This window comes from Phoca vitulina, unplaced genomic scaffold (assembly GCF_004348235.1).
Source record: "Phoca vitulina isolate PV1807 unplaced genomic scaffold, GSC_HSeal_1.0 scaffold121, whole genome shotgun sequence".
NCBI lineage: Eukaryota > Metazoa > Chordata > Mammalia > Carnivora > Phocidae > Phoca > Phoca vitulina.
The window spans coordinates 224-20,666 of record NW_022589824.1 but is presented as its reverse complement, the minus strand read 5'-3'; the positions used below and the strand labels follow the sequence as shown (position 1 = coordinate 20,666).

Below are 20,443 nucleotides of genomic sequence, written 5' to 3'. Positions count from 1 at the left end.
CACGGCCCTCCTTCCCGTCCCCCACCGCGTCCCACGGCCCTCCTTCCTGTCCCCCACCGCGTCCCAAGGCCCTCCTCCCCGTCCCGCACCGCGTCCCTAGGCCTCCTCCCCGTCCCCACAGTGTCCCAAGGTCTCCTCCCCGTCCCCCATCGCGTCCCAAGGTCTCCTCCCCATCCCCCACTGCGTCCAAAGGCCCTCCTCCCCGTCCCCCACAGTGTCCCAAGGCCTCCTCCCCGTCCCCCATCGCGTCCCAAGGTCTCCTCCCTGTCCCCCACCGCATCCAAAGGCCCTCCTCCCTGTCCTTCCACCACATCCAAAGGCCCTCCTTCCAGTCCTTCCACCGAGTCCCAAGGCCCCCCTCCCCGTCCCCCACCACGTCCCAAGGCCTCCTCCCCGTCCCCCACAGTGTCCCAAGGTCTCCTCCCCATCCCCCAACGCGTCCAAAGGCCCTCCTCCCTGTCCTTCCACCGAGTCCCAAGGCCCTCCTCTCCGTACCCCACAGAGTCCCAAGGCCCTCCTCCCCGTCCCCCACAGTGTCCCAAGGTCTCCTCCCCGTCCCCCACCGCGTCCCAAGGCCTCCTCCTTGTCCTCCCACCTCATCCCAAGGCCCTCTTCCTTTCCCTCCCTCACCCGCCCAGCCGGGCCCAGCCGGTCCGAGGTCCTCCGTCCAAGTCCCACCCACAACTCCCCCACCCCCAAAGAGGAAGCAATGTCTACATATGAGTTCTGTTTTACTTGGTTGGAAAGCGTTCGCCCCCTGGAAATAATCCCGGTCCAGGGTCATTCCTGGCCAGCCAGCCCTCAGGCGTTGGGCGGAAAGCTGAGGCCCCGGGGGGAGGGGGCGGGGCGGCCGGACTTGGGAGGCCGCGAAGGCGGGTGGGGTGAGCGGGGCGCGTGGCCGGTGCAAACGCGCTAGGCCAAGGCGGGCGCGCAGGCGTTGGGGGGATGGGCGGGAGTGCACGGGCGGGGGCGAGAGCCGGGAATAGAGGTGTGGGGGACGTTCACTATTCAATTGCTGTCCTCTCCTGGCCGCGATGGGGAGTGCCGGGAGCTCCAGGAGGGCTCTTGCGAGGCCCGGCCTAGTTCCCTCTCAGGGTCACTCGCTCTTATTGAGCGAGGGCCGTGGACCAATGAATGTGCGCTCCCGGGACCGGAGCCTGGCCGCCAGCCTCGTGTCTCCAGCCCACAGCATAGGGCAAGGCCAGAGCAAGCACGCGAGGCCGTTCGTGTAGTCATACCCCCACCCCTCCAGTGGACCCCGCCCTGGTCAACTAGCTCGCTCCGGCACCCGCTCCCAACTGGGAACGTCCAATCTTTTTTGTCCCCCCCCTACGTTAGCGGGTAGGAGCCCCTTCTGGACCGCCTCTACGTTCCCTCCCGCTCATCCACCCCATGCATCTGCTTCCCTCCTCCCACTCTACCCTGGCACCCACCTAGGGGCCTCCTGTCGGTGTTGGGCAGACAGCCTGACTCACGCCCTGCCGGGACTCAGCTCTGGGATGGATCCTGCCAGCGTCCACACCCACGTCCTCTTTTCCCCTCCCAGGTCCCCCCTCCATTGCTGCTTCCCCCAAACCCTCCTGCAGGGCCCGTGTCAGGGCGGCCGGAGGACGGGGAGCGCCGCCAATGTGCGGGCTCGGGGTCCAGCTGTGCTCTCTCTAGCCGGGGCTTGAGCCAGCGGGAACGGGCCGTGCAGGGCCCCCACCGGCCTTGTCTGCTCGGGACACGAACACACCGGGACTAGTCAGGGTGTCCTCCAGAGAGGAACGGCCTCGGAGCAGGACGCACCCCAAGCCACAGGAAAGGGGTGGGGGCATGTTAGAGGGACGGGACTAGGCTTTGGTCAACCCGGGCTCCTGGATCAGGGCAAACCAGGGTTGGGGAGGTTCCAGGGAGGCCTTGTGGACGTCAGGAAGTGGGCTAACCGGATCTTTGCGGTGGGGTCTGCAGTAGTGACCCGTCCTCTTGAAGGCAGGGCCGGGCGGTCCTCAGGCCCACCCCGCCTCCCAGCGGGGAGCACCAAGGGGCCCGAGGACCGGCCTCCGGGGAGGGCCCAGGGCTAGCTGGGGGAGGGGGAGGGAAAGGCGGGGCCTGCTAACTCCAAAGGGCGGGGTCTGGGCGGAGCTTGTGGCGAACAGGTGGAAGACTCGGGGGAGCACGGCCGGGCCTGAGGGGCTGGGCGGGGCTCCCGGTGGGCTGGGCGGGGTCTGAGTGGGCAGGCAGAGCTCGGGGGCAGGCCCCAGGTGGACTGCGCGGGCCCTGAGAGGGCTGTGTGGGCTCGTCGTGGGCGTTGGATGGACTGGGCGGTCGGTGTCCGAGTAGACTGGGCGCAGCTCGGGGGTGGGCCCTACGTGGACTGGGCGGGGTCGGAGTGGGCGGGCCCTGAGCGGGCTGGGCGGAGCCCGGGCGCGACTCCGCGGCTCACATGATGTCGTCCAGCAGGTTGGCGCTGGCCACCCAGTCCAGCGCGCGTGGCTCGGAGGCAGCCATGATCATGCACATGAAAGGGCGGCCGGTGCGCCGGTCCGTGGGGTAGATGGTGGTGGGCGTGAAACGCCGGTTGGCCTCGACGAACTCGCAGAGCTGTTCGTAGACGCGCGGGTACTCGTGGCGCAGGAAGACGCCGCGCAGCCGCAGCTCCCGCTGGATGTGGATGAAGGCCACCTCGCGCGCGCGCCGGCCTGCTTCGCCCTCTTGGTCCAGGCCCGCCGTGCCGGGCGGCGGAGTCAGGATCAGCGTCTCCATGTCGGGCTCGCGACCCCGAGCCGGGGGCGGACGCGCCGGGCTGCCGGCCGCCAGCGCCACCTTGGCGAACTTGCGTACCGTGGGCCCAGCGCTGCGCGGCGCGGGCGCAGGCCGGGCGGAGGCGCCGGGGCCCACGGCCACCGACACACTGAGCAGGAAGCACTCGGCCGGCTCGTAGAGGCGCCCGGCGGCCGCCAGCTCGCGCGCATAGCTGCCCAGGGGCGCCGCGTGCGTGGCCAGCTCGCGCAGAGACAGGTAGGTGGGCGACAGCAGCAGGCCCTCGAGGCCGAAGCGCAGGAAGTTGTCTGCAGAGCCCGGACTCGGGAAGCCCAGGAAGAGCACGCCGCGACCGCGCGACAAGAAGCCGACCCGCGCGATGCGCGAGAAGGCGCGGTGCACCGGGCCGCTGTCCCGGCAGAACTGCAGCACGTGGCGGCACACGCTGCCCACGCGGCCGTACACGCAGCGCGCCTTGTGCGCGTCCCAGTCTTCGCGGCGGCACAGGCGCGAGCAGTAGTAGGTGTAGCAGCTGTGGCAGGACTTGAAGTAGAGGCAGGCATTGAACATGGTCTCGGTGCGCCGGCAGCGCGCGTTGGAGCATGTCATCAGGTCGTCCTCGTCGGCGCTGGGCTCCGGGGACCCGTCGGCCGCCTGCCCCGGGCCCGCGGGCTCCTCGGTGCTGCCGGCCGACGCGGGTGGCGAGCGCGGCGCCAGCGCGGGTGCCCCGGGGCCCGCGGGCCGAGAGTCCAGCAGGCGGCGCAGCTGGCGGCCCAGGCCATCGGCCGCGGGCTCCGGGGCTTGGCCGGCCGGGGGCCGAGAGTCGATGACCAGGTCGGTGATGAGTTCGTCCAGTTGCTCGAGGCTGCGCTGGCGGCCACCAGTGGGGCCTTCGGGGGCGGCGGGCGGAGACCGCCGGGGTCGCCCCCCGGGCAGCTCCCAGCCCCTGGCAGCCGGGCGCTCCGCGGCGCGCAGGTCGTTGTCGGTGATGGTGATCTCAGGTGTGACATACCAGTTGCGGCCCAGGCCCTCGCCCCCGCGGCCCTTCTCCGACAGTGACGTCTCTGACAGTGACAGCGCCGCATAGCGTCTAGGAGAGGTGGACAGGTTCACCACGACGGGGGGACGCCGGCCTTCGGGGGATGCGCCCCGCGGCTCCCGCGCCTCGCGCCCCAGCAGGTTCTCGTAGCTGCGGCCGCGGCCCAGAGGGTCCTCCCGGCGCGGCCCGGGTGCCAGGATGTTGTCCCAGGAGCGAGAGTAGTGGCGGCTGTCAGTGGCCAGTCGGGGCGGGCTGGTGCTGGTGCCCCCGTGCCAAGAGGCGAGCAACGGGCCGGGCTCCGGAGGAGGCCCCACCTGCAGGGTGCGGTAAGGCCGCAGGCCCCAGTCACCCCAGGCGGGGCTGCCGCGGGGGTGTGGGTAAGTCCGGGCCAGGGCGTCGCGATCGCGGTAGCGCCCGAAGTCCTCTGTGTAAAAGGGGCGGAGAGGGGGATGAGCCCGGAGTTCCTCGGGAGCATAGCGCGGGCCGCAGGGCGGTCCGTAGGCTCGAGCGGCCTCCAGGTAGTAGGAGCGGGAGGGCGGCTCCTGGACTGGGAAGGTGCGCACGTCCCCCGCGTAGTAGCCGCTGCTGCGCCGCGGACTGGGCACAGGGGGCTCCTCGGACGGGAAGGGCCTGGCATAGTAGCTGTCGAAGGGCGGCCCGGGGCTGGCCGGAAAGCCGCCAGGGTGGCCCTCGGGTTCCTCTGTGTAGAAGAATTGGGTGGGGCCCGGCGGCGCGGTGAAGGGCAGATTTCGGCGCTCTGTGTAGTCCCGGGGCCCAGGCAGCGGACCGTCACAGTACAGCGCCCGGGGGTCCGCACAGTACGTGTCACTGGGGGTGGGGGTGCGCGACAGCGCCATGTGGCGAGGCCCGGGCACTGTGAGGCCGTGGAACTGGGGGGCGGCGCGTGCCCAGGGCGTGGTCTCCGCGGGCCCGCAGGACCGCGAGCCCCGGGCGGTGTGCTGCAACACCGCGTCGTCGGGCTTGATGTCCAGGCGACAGCGGACGTGGGGTGCAGGCCCGGCGGGTGGCTCGGGGGGCGCGCAGCGGCCGGTGGTGGCGCAGAGGGGCGCGATGCGGCCAGGGCCGCCCCGTTGCGGCTGCAGCTTGATGGGGTGCAGCTCATTGGCGAGCGCGCGCAGCGCGGGGTACGCAGGCTCCCGGTGCGGCGATGCCTCGGCCCGCGCTGGCCGCTGGGCTTCCCGGCCGCGGCGCGGCAGCACTGGCGGCGAGGCGGGCGCGGGCGTCAGGCCCGGGGGCGCGCGGGGCGCACTCTTGGAGCGGGCGCGGCGCCGGGGCTCGCCGTCGCGGGGCCGGGCGCGCGGCGCGGCAGGCTCCGGGGGCGGCGGCTCTGTGCGGGCCTCCATGGCCGCCCCGTCCAGCGCCTCCAGGAAGTCGAAGCTGCGGCAGTGACGCTTGTTGAAAGGCGCGGGCGCAGCGGGCGCGGCCGCAGAGCGCTCACATGGCGGGCGCCGCGACGCGGGCCCCGGGGCCGCCACCTTGATGTCCTGGTACACGGTCGACACCAACAGGTCCGGCGGGTCCGTGCGGGTCATCTTAAAAGAGGTCCCCAGGCTGGTGGTTGCAGCTTACTCTGCCTTGGGGGGCTTTTGGCCTGGTGGGAGATGCGGGTCAGGGTGTCCCCTCTGCAGCCCAGGCCTGGAGGCACCCCTGCGCTGACCTGACTTACCTGGGACGCCGTGGACGTAGCAGTCCTGGCTGCGGGCCTTGGCTGAGGCCGCAGGCGCTTGCTCCATGCCGGCGTCAGAAGCACCTGCAGGAGGAACCCAGGTGTCCAGCCACTCAGGTCCTGCCCCTTGCCCCAGGCCATCCTTTCAGGGCCACTTTCTGCTGGGATGGAGCCAGTCAGCCAGAAAAGCCATGCTATTGCTGTGGTTCCCGAGCTCTTGCCCCCCGGGGCCCATATCCCTGGATGGCCCCTCTGCCCCCAATAGTGACCACTGGACAGGTTTGGGTAGAACCCCTTTCCTGGGGCAGGAACAATGGGGGGTGGGTGGTCCCAGCTGCAATGACTGGATGCTCATGGGAAGCCTTATTTACAGATTTCTTTATAGGTGTTGGCCTCACAAAACCTGTTGGTGACTGAAGCCCCCTCCTAGTGCCCAGTGCATGGCAAGCCCTCCGATGGTGCTGTCTGAGGGGGAGTCCAGGGGCCCCAGCCTTAGCCAGCTCTGCACAAAGTCACTGAGCCTCCCTACCCACCTGCTGACCAGGTGGGGCATGGAGTCCCTCCCCCAGGACTGCAGTGGCAGCTGCACTGGGAATGGTCCCCTGAACCAAACTCCAGTTGGGAGGCCCCAGTGGGCACTGACATGGCCCCTGGACTGACGGACTGACCTGCCCAACTCTTAACCCTCCGTGTGGCCCAGGCCAGAATAATGCCCCACAAAGAGCATCCCTGAGCCTTAAAACCCCTGTTCCTTTGCAGAAACCTTTCTCTGATCCCCAATATCTTGGGGTGGTTGAAACCCACCAAGCTTGTTGGGGTTGTCATGACAAGGACCGGAGAGCCACTCCCCAGCTTTGCAGCCTGTGCACTGCAGCTGGGAAACCAGGCCCCGACTGCAGGACCACGTGGGGGCGTGAGCCACGAGCTCATGGCTGCCCCTCTTCCCCTGAGCAGCGCACCAGGCCAGGCCGCAAGCAGGGGAGGCAGGGTGGTGGGTGGGTAAAGCCCCCCCCTTGTTCACTGCTTCTCAGGAGAGGGCCCTCTCCACAACAGCTCAGGAAGGCTCCATGGCAACCTGAGGTTCCTCTGCCCCCGCAGTGGGGGCTGGGCTGGGGTCCACTCTGTGCACTGGGCTAATGTTCGGACTGGGGCCACCCGCCCCTCTGGTGCACAGGGTCTCTGGACAGGTTGGGTCGGGTCTCCAGCGATGCTGACGGCCCCCTCCTCAAACAAACTGGGAAGCATGCCCCAGGCTGAGCGAGGGCGAGCCGGGGGTTGGGCCCTCACCTGGCAGGATCTCTGGTCAGGTCGACTCTCTGTGTCCCAGGGTGCCAGGGGCTTTCTGCCCGCACGGCTGCTCTTCTGGGTCAGGGCCATGACGCCTGGGTGCCTGTCCCATCCCAGCCCTGCGCCCACCCCAGTTCCGTCCCTGTTCACAGGACTGTCCCCTTCTCACCCCCTTTCCATCCTAAGCTCAAAGCCAGGCCCGGATTGGGGGTCCGATGACAGGGCATGAAGCTCCGCCCCAGGGAGGTGACAGTCCGGCTTTGCCTCTGCTGCGGTGAGGAGCTGGACTGGGTGGCGCCCCTCCCCGAGGCCATGGGGATGGTCGGCCTTGCAGGGGTCGGAGGCCTAACGAGCCCCTCCCGCGGCCCTCCCCGCCGCACAGCCCTGCCCCCGCCCTGAGCGCGCAGAGTCGGGACCCGCTGGTGTAGCTCCGGGCTGGGCCCCCATCCTTGCGGGTGTCCCCCGCCCCGTGATAGGGCCCGTGAGGCAGCGGCCCGCAACCCCTTACCTGGGCGCTGCTTCCCCACCGCGCGCGCCCGGTGGGCTGCGCAGGCCTGCGCCCGCTCCGCCTTCCCCGCTCGGCGCTCCGCGGCGTCCCCGGCACCGGCAGAAGCTTCGAGGCAGCGGCGCGGAGGCCGCCGGCCGCTCAGTGCTGCCTCCGGTGGCGGCCGGCGGGGCTGCACTTAAAGGGGCCGTGCGGTGGGCCCGGGACCCGTGTGGCCCACCAGCTGTGTGTTGGTGCTGAGCGCCAGGTGACAGGTTCTCCCTCATTTCCAAGGTGCAGGCCTAGGGTCCAACCGGGGTGCCCACACCCAGGGAGCACCCTGCCGGTCCTGCTAGTCCCCACCTCCAGCCGTACACGCCCCCCCCCCCCCCCCAGGGCAGCTGGTGGCTTGGCGGTGGCCTTGGGGCAGGGCCCTGGAGGAGCCCCAAGCTTTGGCTGGGGCTGCTGACAGCTCCCGGAATTCACACCTCCGCTGAGCCCTTGCAGGAGCAGATGGGCCGCTCCCAGCCCCGCGGGCCTCTGCGCTGCCGAGCCGGAGGTGCCAAATTCTGCGGGCACCTGGGGCCAGACGGGCACGGCTGCGTGAGGCCTGCAGCCTCCTGTCCCCAGGATGCTCAGACTCTCCTGGGCAAGGGCACACTCCTGGGCTCCCTGGGGGTCAGGGTCTAGGTGAGTGGAGGGCTGTCGCTGCCCTGGGCCGGTCTGCACGTGGTCCACTTACAAACCACGGTGACCTCCCTCCTCTAGGCCTCCCAGCCCCTCCCAAACAAGATGCTGAGCCAGGGCACAGTCTGACTTGGCAGAGGGTTGAATCATGGATACCCTTGGCTCCAAAGGGCAGGACCTGCCCTGTCGTGGGTCCATTAGATCCAGGGCCCTGGGCAAGTTCATTTCATGTCAGCCTGATTCCCCACGTTTAGTGGGCTCCACACGGGCAGTAGATCTCGTAGGCTGTGGACTAAAGCAAGTCCCTAAGGTGTCAGCCTGGTGCCTGGCCTCCAGCCCAGTGCCATGGTTTCGTCTAGGCACAGGAATTGGGGAAGGGGAGGCCTGGCTACCACCCCCACCCTCCCACCGTGTGCATGGTTCTCATGGCAACTGTGGGGTGGTGGGTGGGGGCTGGGCGCTGCTGGCAGCCGGAGGGGGCGGGGTCTGCAGGGAGATGCTGGGCTGAAGGCCGGCCGGGAAGGTGGCTGGGACAGGCCAGCAGAGCAGACCCGCACTTGCCGTAGGAGGGCTGGGGGCCCGCAGGTGTTCCTGGGCACAGCTGTCTAGCCCTGGCAGGACATTGTGTGGGACAATGGCTAGGTCGCCCAGCCTACAGAAGACCGGACAGACGTGGGGCTGGGCCTGCCGGGAAGGCCTCTGCAGACCACCTCCCTGGGCTACGTGGGGCTGCAAGGCCTCCTATCCAGGGGCAGCTGCCTCTCTGGGAAAGAGGCAGGGAACTCAGAACCTTCAGACCCGCCCACGGTGACCTGGGACAGATGGGGCTGGGGCGGAGCTGCACAGGGAGAAGCGCACACAGACACACAGTAAAACAGGAGAGCTTTATGGTCGGAGTGTTGGAGGAGAACGAGAGGAAACAGAGTCTGAGGACCCCCCGGCCTGGTTGGCAGCAAGCCCAGCGCAGGTGCAAAGCTGGACCCCAGCCCGGGAAAGGTGCCGGTGCTGCCTGGGGACTCCCCCCCCATGCCAGAAGGGGCAGGAAGCGGAGCCCACCCACATGGCGGGGGGGGGCCTGGGAGAGCGAGTGCAGCGGGCTGGGGGCAAGCAGGAGCCAGGCCGGTGACGAGGACGTGCCCCGCCCTGTAAACAGCCTCGCGGCCTCCTGGGCCTCAGTCCCATCCCTGAGAAGCGCTGGGGGCCGGCTGCCCGCAGAGCCCCGCCCACCGCCCGCCAGCCCACTCCCTGCAGGGCGGGCCCAGCAGCCCCAGGAGCGAGGAGTGGGCCTATGGCCCGTCCCCACCCCAGCGGGTGGGCGGTGCTAGGCCTAGAGCTCCTCGTAGTCCCCGCCCCCGCGGAGGTGGCCACCCGGGGCTGCGCCCCCCAGGAAGGCCTCCAGCTCGTCCACAGCGGTCCTCTCTGCAGCCCTGGGCCGCCGCCGCCGCTCCTGCCTGCCCTCCTCCTTGTCCCTGCTCTTCTTATGCTTGCTCTTTTTCTTCACGGCCTTTTCTTCCTCCTGGGAAGAGGGCAGCTCAGGTCGTGGGGGCACCAGGACTCCAAACTGCCTAGCAGGCACCTGGGAGGTGGGAGGCAGGGTGCCTACCTCTTTGCCTTTCTTCTTCTTCTTTTTCTTCTCTTTTGTGGGAGGCTTGCCCTCCTTATCTGCAGAGAAGACACAGCATGGGCCTGCGGCTTCCCGGCCTGCGTGGGGAGGGGGGGCCTGGGTGGCTCGCAGGGCCCGGAAGGCGCACTGAGACCCGTGGGAGCCCAGAGCACACACCTGCCGATGGGCAGACACACTTCTGCCCTAGCACGAGCCTGGGAGGGTCCTTTCCTCTCCATTTTGGGGACAAGGAACTTCTGGGACACGTCTCACGTGAGCGCTGAGCTGGGCTCAGGGGGCCCAGGATGGAGGGTAGGGACAGGGACAGGGAGCCGTGCAGCTGCCCGGGGCCACAAGGCGCCACGAGAGCTCCACAGGCCTACTGACCACGCGACTTTTCCCAGAGGTGGCGGGACTTGAAGCGCATGCTGCTTGCAGCCACCCTGCCAGGCCATCAAATGCCACCTGAGCAGACACTCGCCAGGTGCCCCCTGCTGCCCGTCCTTCCAACATGGTCCTGGCATGCACCCCACGACCCCCAGCCCACCCGGGCCCCCAAACTACCTTCATCGCTGATCTCCTTGCGGCCCGTTTCCACCAGCCCCAACCCGAAGAGGTCCGAGTCATTCTTCAGTCTGAAGGAGGACACAGGGGGCTTGGGGGGTGGGAGCGGCTGGGTAGGACCAGCATCCTCGTCTGTCTCGTCAGAGAGATCCTCTCGCACTGGGAACTCATCCTGGAGAAGGAGCCGGCAGGTTGGGCGGCCAGCGTCCTCCCCAGCACCCTCCATCATGTGACCCCCGTGGGAGGGCTCCTGCATTTCTCAGGCAGGTGACAAGCCACCTCGAAAGACCCTGCCACCCAACCTGGAGTCAGGGTGGCCAGCAGGGACCAATGTGGGGGCCGGGACGCTGCAGCCCCTCCCTGGGGATGTCGCCAGGTGCTTTCTCCTTCCTGCCATTCCTGCCCGAGACTGTCCCCAGGGCTTCCAAGCTGAGTGGGTGCCAAGTCCCCTTCTCACCGCTCTCCGCTGAGGGTCCGAGTCGCTCTCAAAGTCGGGGTCGTCCATGACAAAGGAGAGCATCTGGGCGGCGATGGGCCCCTCAGGGTCACTCTCTGATGACGCTGCCTGCTGGTCCTTGCCCTCCTCACGCCCTCCAGAGGGGTCCTCGGTGGGGGACTTGCAGACGCCTGGCCGGCGGGACTCTGCAGCCCTGGGAACTGCAGCCCTGTGCAGCCTCGCGGCCTTTGTGGAGGACCTTCGGGACAAGGAAGAGGTCAGGGGGCCCTCGGCCGCCCCCACCCCTGGGGCGGGTCCCGTCCACATACCGTTTGGTCTCTGGCTCAGAGCACTTCTCGGGGACCAGGACAGTGGTCTTGGGGTGCACCGCCACCCCCTCTGCTTCCTCCTCACTGGAAGAAGTCACGTCTTCCCGGGGGCCCAGGGGCAGTCGGGGCCTGCCGGGCGGCTTATCTTCAACGTCCACGTCATCCTGGAAACCTGCCACCAGCGGGTTCCCACCTGGGGCCTCCCCATCGCTGCAAAGGGGGGACGGGCAGGGTGGCCAGAGGTTAGCAGGGCGGTACAGAGAGCCCAGCTTCCCACCCTGAGCTCCAGACCCCTGGCACCCACAGGCACCGGAGGTCCTCTCTGTGCATGGCGTGGGCACTGACGGAGGGGCTGGTCTACCCTTGGCACTCAACATTTGTGGGAGGACAGACAACGGGACCTGCTGCAAGGGCGGCTAGGTCTCGGGGGCCCCTCTGCAGGGGAACCCACTGGTGTATGTGGTATAGCAGGGGCGCAGGCCAGCGCGGGGGCGGGGGCGCGAGGTGGGGCCGCAGGAGAGGGCCGGAGATACAGCACGCAGCAAGAAGCCACGTGGGGCCTGCTGTTGACATGTGAAGTGGGCACCCTCCTGCATGATGGTGGGGTGCAGGGCGTGGGCAGGGATGGGCTGGGGGTGTCTCTGGTACTGGGGGAGGAGCCTGGGCTGGAGGGACCCGCGGATGCTGGGGACTAGTGGGTCTGACCTGCGTTCAGTGCGGTGCGGGGAAGCACATGCGGGAGAGGCCCAGGAGCCGATGATGAGGGGTGAGGAGCAGGGGCAGGAGGCCAGGCCTGAATTGCTCTGTCTGCCTGTCACGGGGAGGCCCTGGGCTTCTCCTGCAAGTGCCCATGCTCTCAATGGTTTCTGCCCAAGAAGGTGCTGACGGTGGGTCATGGGCACCAACATGCAGGGTCAGGCCAGCCTCACTCCCCCTGCTCCCTCTCTGTGGGCAGGGAGCTCATGGGGCCTGAGGCCCAGCCCACGTCAGCAACGCAGCGGCCTGACGGCTGGTCTGAGCAGGCTTCTTCCTGGGGTGCGGGGCTTCAGGGAGCCCTTCCCTCTGAGATGCTGCCGAACTGGCGGGGCCCGTCCCCTTGGCTCACCCAGGGCTGGGGGAGGCTGGGGGAAGACTGAGGGCCCGCCCGGCCCCTGCCCCTACCTGTCACTGTCTTGTAGGACCTTGGCTCCGGCTTTCTTCTCATCCTTCTGGGGTACTGTGTCATCCAGGAAGCTCCGGTCAAGGCCTTCTTCGGGAACGAAATCCTCCACGTTCTGGACTTTGGTGGGGGCCTCTGCAGCTGGGGCCGGCTCTGTGGACAGGGGAAGCCAGTTCCCACTTGTCCAACGCCCGCCCCCACCGGGCCTATCCTGGGCTGTACCCATTTGACTGGGCTGTGGGGCCACCTGCCCAGGAGGAAGGAGGAAGGAGGAGGACCCTGTCCCGGTCTGCAAGCTCATGGGGCCAGTGCTCCACCGGGGCCACCCACACCCACTGCTCCGCTCCTGGGGCTCACCTGGGGGTGGAGGGGCTGCCTCAGCAGCTGGCGAGGTCCCAAACAGCCTCGAGATGATGCTGCGCCGAGGGGCAGGGGCTGCAGGGGGCAGTGGGGCCTCCGTGGGGGGTGGGGGACAGGGGCCGGCCGGGGGTGTGTGGAGGGGCAGCTGTGGGGCTGGCTGGGGCGTGCCAGGGCTGGAGCTCCCTGTGGACACAGCGCTGGGAGGCACCACTGGAGACTGGGAGCCTGAGGATGGGCTCTGCCCGTTGGCTGCCGGTGGGGACGCATGGCCACGGCTGCGTGCCTCCATCAACTCGAGGAAGCTGGGATACAGAACAGGCAGTGAGCAATCTGCCTTCCCCCGAAGTCTCTTCCCCTGAGATGAGGGTGACAGCAGTGTCCTGGCCCTCGGGCTCATCGGCCCTCACGCCCTAGCATCAAGCAGAGCACCCCACCAGGGAAGGGGCTGGCGAGTGCCGACAGGCAGGCTTGGGGCTCCTCACCCACACCTGTGCTCTCCACCCATCAGCAGGCACAGGACCGGTACGGGGAGGGCCCCAAACCTCCAAGATAGGGAGCAGCCCAAACCGGGGGCTCCAAATCAATGGAACCTCAGTGACGAGCCCCACTGTCCACGGGCTGAGGCCGGTGACGCCACCGGCCGGTGGCAGCGCCTTCCCCGCCCGAGGCAGGCTTTCCGACGGAAGGTCCACAATGAAGAGCTGCCCCGTTCCCTGGCGACCGAGCAGGGTGTGTCTGGGCTGGCCTGCACCTCCAAGTTAGGATTCGGGGTGGAGGGAGGAGGACGGGCACGCTGAGGGTGACACCCAGCCCCTGGCCCAAGTCTTTGGCCTAGCCCACGTGTTCTAGGTCACGGAGACGTCAGTGCCAAGCCCACAATGCTGCTGCCTTCCTCGGGCAGCCTGGTCCCAGGGCTGGCTGAGGGGCGCATGTGGAGGGGGGGCTCCGGCTGCCATCTCCCCAGGGGGCAACATGCTGGGTAGTGCCGGGTACCCAAGCTCTTGGTCAGAGGAGCTTGTGGAAGCCAGTCAACCCCGGGATGGGCTCCATGGCAGGGGCAGCTGCTCACCAGGCTGGGGCTCCCTCCTGGGACCAGCCTAGCAGCCTAGGTGCACGAGCACTCACTCCCCCAGAACCACTCTAGCTAGTTCTGGGACCAACACAAAGGCCCTTCTGTGAGTCCCTGTGGGGAGAGACACCTGCTGGGGGAGCAGCACGCCCAGGACATGAGCACAGGCAGCTGTGACATTTAGGTGCTTTCAGTGGGAACCAAACAAAACAGAAACACCTGTGTTTAGGGGTAGTTCAGGGTCACCAGTTCCTGAAAGCGAGTGCCTGTCCCAGGAGCTGCGGACGGTGGCCACCAGAGCCCTGAACAGGCGGCGGCCGGGCCTGCCCGAGGGCTGCTCGCCCCCCACGCAGCTGTGTGGTTGGCTGTGCCCAGCTGCAGCCAGGAACCTCCCTCCCTCCGCTACCAAGGACCGGAAGGTTCCATCCCTACCCCCCAGTCTTCAGCACCACAAGCCCCTCCCAAGGTCAAGGAGCTCTCTGAAGACCTACTCTACTATCTGGGAAACTGACCTCCAACCATGGCAGCCTGCGCCAGAAAACACGAGGGTGGCCAGTCTCAGCAGGGCCTTGGGTGGACACTTGTCCTGGGTCAGTGGCATCCCGCACAGTGACCACGTCTAGCAAACGGGCGGTCAGCAGGGCCCGGGGCACACCCATCAGGTGGAGCCCCCTGGGTTCCGGTGAGGCCAATTTAAAAAGGCCCAGCCCTAATGTGCTCCGTGGGCCTCAGGGAGCATCCGGAGGAGCCCAGGGCCGGGGGCTCCACGTCCAATTCACGCTGCCTGTTCCAGACGAGCACGTGCTCTACTGGCCGTTAGTCCTCAAGCTCCCTGCTACAGAGAACGGGAAGGGCTGCCGGCTGACCTCATAGTGAGGGCCACTGTCCTGCCTGCACTCTGGTCCCTGCCCGTGCCCACGTCCGAGGCTGAAATGACTCGGGTTTTTCGGAGCCATACGACCCACTCAGGCTGTCAGGTCTGCCCAGGAGGGAGGCGCTCCGCGCTCTCGGGCTCGGCACAGACCCAAGCTGGAGGCATGCGGAGGGAGGTCGGCCCTCAGGACGCGGGCCCTCCCGCAGAGCCTGCCTGCAGGGCTAACGTCCGGGGGCGGCCCCCCGGGCGGACGTACATGTCATAGTTCTGGTCCTCGGTCTCCTGCTGCACTGACAGCTCTTCCAGCGTGGCGTCCACGTCCAGCTGGTTCGTCTCCAGCTGCCGGAGCAGGGTCTCTCTCTAGAGGACAGAGCAGGGAGCCCCTCAGCCTTGCGTCCCCGCTCAGCTAGCCCTTGACGGAGGACACAGCGGCGAGCAGGACACCCAAGCAGCTCAGTGGGGCTCCGAGGTCGCGGTCAGTGCTGTGAGCAACGCCCCGAGAGACGGTGCCCCGGCCACACACGTGCCCCCAGAAGCCAGAGCGGCTCCGACATGCCCAACACCAGGCCTCCTGCCCTGTCCTTCCACACTCTGAGCTCTGGCACACGCCACCTCGGGGCCAGTCCTCGGCCCTTCCACATGCATCAGCCACAGCTGTGACCTACACAACATTCCGCTTCCCCCAGTGACACGCAGCGCTGACTGCCAGGCACAGGGAACACGGGGTGTCTCCCTCGAGATCTGTGTGCCTGTCGCACGTGGATGAGAAGCTACAGGGATCCATAAGAGGGATGCACGCGACACGCAGGGTCCCGAGGGAAACGGGAGGGTGCAGGGACAGCTGACCCCGCTGAGGAGTCTGCTCATACCAGCCTTCCTTCCAAGTGAGACCAAGTAAGCACCCTGTCTGTGGGGCCCTCGTTTCCTTCCAAACAGAAAAAGCCAGGAGAGGAAAGACCACCACTCTCCCGAGCAGGCCCACACAGTTTGGAGAAAGAATGGCAGCCACCTGGCTGCAGAGGGGCCGCGGGCCAGCATCCCGACGACAAGATGTTGCATGCCCCACTATGATGTGACCCCCGGATGGGGCTCCGAGACACTCTCTCAGCCCAGAGCAGGCTCAGCAGAATGCTCCAGGTGAGGTGGGGCCGGGCCTGTGAGAGACACCTGGGGGGACAGCCTCGCGTCAGTCAGCGCACCAACGCTGCTTCTGTGGTTTGGAGAGAAGCACCGTGGAAACCTGAGAGGCTGGCATCAGGGGAAATGGAGCGAGGGGCCAGGAGCCCTTGGCACCAGGAGGGGGTGGGACCTGGCGGGGCTCTCCCTGCAGCTACAACCCGGGGAGGGGGGCCGAGTGTGCTCCCACGGGGAAGAGGGACCGGCAGAGGGCACCTTAGCGGAGTCGGTGCGGGCCCGAGGCACCCACTTGTCTACGCCTCCAGTTCCTGCCTTGTTGGTCAGAAATGGCCTGACGGGCACCTGAAGGATCCCTGCGTCCTCCTGTAGCTGGCTCTGTGGGAGTTCTAGAAAGGCCTGGGTCTCAGGCTAGCCCAGCAGAGGGGAGGGGATGGAGCGGGCCATGCTGGGGCCGCCACCACCAGCACATTAAGTCCTGACGGTGGTCTTGTCCCCGCACCAGAGCGGCCCCCGGAGAACCCAGGGCCGCTTGCCGCACCCTACAGGCGGGGCTCACCTGAAGCTGCAGAAACGGGATATTGAAGAATTTGTGAAGGTACTTTAGGCCAAAGCTGTTCTTCATGGAGGACTCAGCATAGCGGAAGTAGGAGGAGCCTGGAGGCCTGTTTGCAAAAAGAACGAAATGGCTCTGAAGGCTGAGGTGGCTGGTGGTGGGCAGCAGGGCGCAGCCCCTCTGGGCCAGTGGCCGCACCTGGGCCAGGCTGTCCCTGATGCCGGCGCCCACCCCCCTGGCTGGAGCCAGCGCCCCCACGTTCCCAGGGCCCACACCTGAGGGCCAGGCAGGCGACGCCCGGCCTGGGCTCGTGCCCCGAGGAGGGGGCCTCGCTGCATCAGCCCGACCCCCGGCCTCAGAGAGGGATGGAGGGACTAAGCCCCTTCCGCCGCAGGCCTGCTGGGTGCCAAGAAGGCAGCTGCCAACCCTTGGTTCTGCCATCCTTAGTCCCAGGTCCTCTTGCCGCAGCCTGGCTCCTGGCTCCTGGCTTAGGCACCGCTGGAGCTGGGGAGGGCGGGGTGCATCCCCCGGCGCGGGCTGCCCCACCCACCTGTCCAGATTGTCGATGAAGTCGCGCACGTCATCGGGCAGGATGACTCGGTGCTCGCCCATGTCGCGGTAGTTCCCCAGCACGCACACTGGCACGTGGGTCGGCACCTTGGGAAGCTCCCGCAGGATGTAGTTGAAGGTCCTTAGGGGGCACAGGAGAGGAGAGACCTCCTTAGTGTCAACCTCGAGACCCCAAGCCCAACTTGTTGTGTGTCTGGGGCCCAGGACCCCGAGCGCCCGCACCCTATAGAACAGCCCTTGCTTCTGCTGTTTTCTCTCCAGCTCCCTTCCTGGGGGGTCCCTTTGGTGAGGTGTCTTCGCACCCTGTCTGTGGGCTCTCCGAGGGGTCGCTTCTGCGGTGTCAGGGCCTTGCTCTCCAGGCCTGGGGCCCATGGCTGGGGCTCCCAGATGGCGTGTGAAGGGAGGAGTAACGTGCCTCCGACCTGGAGACTGCCGACGGGGACTGCAGACACGCACGCCCACGCGGCAAACCAGACTTTAGTTCTGACTTACACGCAGTCACTGGGAGCATTAACAAAGGGCCAGGGGTGTCTGCCCTCCTGCGCGGTCTCTAGCATTTCGTCCACCCCGCGGGGCCCGGTGCACTCGGGCCTTCTTCTGGCCCGCACCGTCCACTGCAAATGCCAGCTGACCCACGGGGGGTCAGTGCAGCCGCTTTCCTTGGCCACAGCAAGGACCCAGACAGAGCGGCGCCACCTGCAGGGAGCGTGCTGCTGCTCGCAGGTCCCCGGCCTCCGAGAACCGGCCCAGGCTCTGAGCACCAGCGGGCAGACCCGCATCTGCCGGCGCCTGCTCTGCCCCCTGCAGCCCAGGTATGCCTCCCAGCGGGCCCCCCACAGCTCCCCCATGTGGGCCTCCTGCCTTTCAGCAAAGGCTACGGGGCTTCAGTGATGCGGGGGCCTGCCGGAGCAGAGTGGCCGCTAAGAGTGTCCGTACCAGATTCCATGCAGGGAAAGCTACCTCCAACCCCCTGGGCGGAAGGGACCACTGCAGCTTACACGGGAGAAACGCTGGTCCTGCTGCCACCCGGTGTTTATCCCCCCGGGGGGGGGGCCGGGCGTGGCTGCCTCTTGCAGGGGCACGTCTGCGCCCTGAGGGCCGCCCCACCCTGCTCTGCACATTTCTGATGCTCTGCCTGCTGCCGCCCCAGGGCCTCTCATGCACGTGCTAGCGGGCGGTCCACGACGGGAGGCACCCAGGAGCGTGTCCCCGTGCGCCAGGAGGGCTGGTGGGAGGCCCTGTCGGATCCCTGTGCGTGAATGTATTCTCCGATCAAAGCAGCATCCACACAGACCTGTTAGTAAGACCCCAGAGCTCTGAAGACAGAGGTCTGTGTGTGGAACACCCTGGGGAAAGCTGGCTGGATCCCACCAATGACACCAGCGTCCGACGTCTGAGTCTGCTACGGTGAACGTGGACCACATGTGCAAGGATCATAAAACAACTCTAAAAACTGAAAATGGAGTGAAGACCCTCCAGGCCATTTCTACAAGGGCTGCTCAGTTCCTCCTCCCGCATTCTGTAAGACTTCCAGCAGTGCACCGAACAGCGTCCGCAGGGCAGGCCCGAGGCCGTCGTTCTTGGAGAGGCCTGCGGGAAGGCTGGCCCCGGGCAGCTGTCAGGCCCCAGGCGGCTGTCGGGCCGGGGCTCCTGGTGTTCTCCACCAACAGTCGCCTGGCAGGCCTGGGGAATTGAGGGCCCCCATCTGCCCTGGAAGACAGCACTTCACATGTGTCATGCTGCCCATGTGACTCCATGAGGAGGGGCCCCTTGGAAGCTGGCGCTGGGCCGCCCCCAGGCTCACCCCTGCACCTCCCTCTGCAGTCTTTTGCTGGGATCTTAGCTCTGCCTCCCCTTAGGGAATCAAAGAATGTCAGGGGTGTCTTAGGGAGCCCCAAACAAATGGCCATTTGATTCTGCCAAATGTTGCATGGTACTTCCAGGAAGGGCTACGGGGCCGTGGAAGGTGCACACCCCGCCCCCGTGCTGTCCCACTGCAGCCCGCCCTCCACATGCTCCCTGTCTGCGCTCATGGACATGCCCGGAGACGGCCAGGCACGGCCTCCATGCGGCTGAGCTGCTGGCGTCACTACAGCCTGCTGGACCCCCCGGGGTGGCCCTCCGGTGGCGCGGTCCTAGGAGCCTTGAGGGCTATGTCCAGCCAGTGCCCCCTTACCACTGCTTGGTGATGTCGAACATCATGACCACCCCATTACAGTTCTTGTACACGTCCAGGAACTCGGCGTCCAGGGCCATCTCGGACTCTGCCTAGGGACGGGGCACAACCAGCATGAGACGGTGCTCAGGGCAGGCTCCCACAGCTGTGAGCCCTGTCTCCTGGGAGGGCTGAAAAGCACAGTCTTCATTTTGGAAAAAAACATGTAAAGGAGATCATCAAGAGTGCGGGCCAGAAAACTTTGCCTAGAAGGGTCTAGTAGTGAACGGCTCAGGCTCTGGGGCCACATCTGCTCCGCCCCTGATTTAGGGCCTGCTCCACCAGCCAGCAGCACCCTCCTCGTGAGCCTCAGGGACCTTCGAGCGCCCGAGAGGGGTGCTGGAGCACCTAGTGCCCTACCTACTGTGCGGGGTGCGTTCCAGGCCTGAGGAAGACGCTGACACAGAACCTTCTAGAGCACACACACAGGCGTGGCTGCACTGTGGGGCAGTAGCAAAGATTCCCATGAAGGGCCAGACAGACCTAAACCAGGCCGTTACCCAACCTTCCTGCCCTAAAGGGGAGCAAGAGGCTGCCCACCACCCTGAGATTGACTGTCCACAGGCAGGAGGACAAAGAGCAGGGTCCTTCGAAAACAATGGGGAGGAAGCTTCCCTGGAATGGAAGGGGTGCCCGTCTGCCCCTGATTTCTTTGTGTCAAGGGTGATGGCTGCCGGGAGAGCCCATTCAGAGCCATACTTGTGCCCATGTGTGCCTGGAGCCACAGAATTTGGCCAGTGCACCTAAATACCTCTCACGTGAAACTCCTCGTGGGGCCTGGCAAGTGTCACCACCAACAGCTCAGGCAAGCCCAGACATCCCAAAATACCCCCGTGGACAACACAGGGGCCCATGAGGAGTGGGGCCAGCTGGTCCAACTGGGGTCCCAGGGAGGGTCCTGACCCCCACCTGGAATGCTGGGCCCCACGGGGGGACGCAGCTTACCCACCTCCTGGGGGTCGTTCTCCACCTTCAAGCCATCACCTCGCCGCCTGCACTTCCCTTGTTAGAAGACAGACGACAGTTACGGGGGGAGTCGTGGCCCCAGGGAGGAACACTTCTCCCAAGTCCCACCCCCACGCCAGCCCCCACCTCCAGCAGGGCCATACTTGTCAGACTAGGAGCCCCGGGGGGCCCCGGCCCTCACAGGTGGCAATGGAACAACCCCGCTGGTGGCAGGAAGCAGCCCCCACCCCACTGAGACCTCCCTGCAGCTATAGTGGCCCCGACCTAGCCAGGAGAGGCCCTGGGGGCTTCCAACAGCCCGGCCTCAACTGGAAGGTGCCCGGCAGGGCTCAGCGGGCTGCTCAGCAAGACAGCCCTAATGGCCACCCAGGCTCTGGTTCAAGCTCCGGCACTTCCTTCCTGGATGGCTGAGGCCCCGGCCCTGAAAGGGCATTGTCGGCTGGCACAGGCCAGCCCAGCCCAGTCTCTCAGGTGCTGCCACGGAGGCTGCCCGGGCTGGGCTGAGGCCCCGAGCAGCACAGGGTGCCAGAGCCGGCCTAGTGGCTCCTGAGCACTAGAGGGCCCCAAACCATCGGTGCTCCCTCCCCTTTAGCTCCGAGATAGTTCTAAGGGAGGAGGAGGAGCTGTTTGTCACCCTGGGAATTCCAGGTCCCTCGGTCTGAAGAACGGCCTGGGCAAACTA

General features: G+C 67.0%; 2 protein-coding genes across 3 annotated transcripts; both read right to left on the bottom strand.

Moving 5' to 3' along the window:
• Positions 1-731: 731 nt before the first annotated feature.
• Positions 732-7,380, bottom strand: AJM1 (apical junction component 1 homolog). 2 transcript variants are annotated; one of them, XM_032398889.1, is made up of 3 exons: positions 7,264-7,380; positions 5,469-5,552; positions 732-5,393 (listed from the first exon to the last, which is right to left on the bottom strand). In XM_032398889.1, exon 3 carries the CDS (start codon positions 5,332-5,334, stop codon positions 2,422-2,424), a length of 2,913 nt encoding a protein of 970 aa, XP_032254780.1. In that variant the 5' UTR covers positions 5,335-5,393; positions 5,469-5,552; positions 7,264-7,380; the 3' UTR covers positions 732-2,421. The 2 variants fall into 2 exon arrangements, with proteins under 2 accessions (XP_032254780.1, XP_032254781.1); XM_032398890.1 differs by lacking the exon at positions 7,264-7,380 and adding an exon at positions 6,756-7,241 and having other exon boundaries at positions 732-5,552.
• Positions 7,381-8,791: 1,411 nt separating this feature from the next.
• Positions 8,792-19,831, bottom strand: RABL6 (RAB, member RAS oncogene family like 6). The gene is made up of 12 exons (XM_032398887.1): positions 19,745-19,831; positions 18,757-18,848; positions 16,561-16,701; positions 16,014-16,119; positions 14,577-14,680; positions 12,375-12,679; positions 12,020-12,170; positions 10,859-11,068; positions 10,551-10,788; positions 10,094-10,265; positions 9,530-9,588; positions 8,792-9,442 (listed from the first exon to the last, which is right to left on the bottom strand). The coding sequence occupies exons 2-12, from the start codon at positions 18,834-18,836 to the stop codon at positions 9,254-9,256; spliced, it is 1,755 nt and encodes a 584-aa protein (XP_032254778.1). The 5' UTR covers positions 18,837-18,848; positions 19,745-19,831; the 3' UTR covers positions 8,792-9,253.
• Between the last annotated feature and the right edge of the window lie 612 nt (positions 19,832-20,443).

Bases quoted from the DNA above. Each gene is read 5' to 3' on its own strand.
- AJM1 (XM_032398889.1), bottom strand. From the start codon at position 5,334: ATGACCCGCACGGACCCGCCGGACCTGTTGGTGTCGACCGTGTACCAG.
- RABL6 (XM_032398887.1), bottom strand. From the start codon at position 18,836: ATGGCCCTGGACGCCGAGTTCCTGGACGTGTACAAGAACTGTAATGGG. The intron at 12,680-14,576 runs GTACGTCCGCCC...TCTGTATCCCAG, and splicing joins GAGGACCAGAACTATGACAT to CTTCCTCGAGTTGATGGAGG. The intron at 11,069-12,019 runs GTAGGGGCAGGG...CCCCCTTTGCAG, and splicing joins GTCCTACAAGACAGTGACAG to CGATGGGGAGGCCCCAGGTG.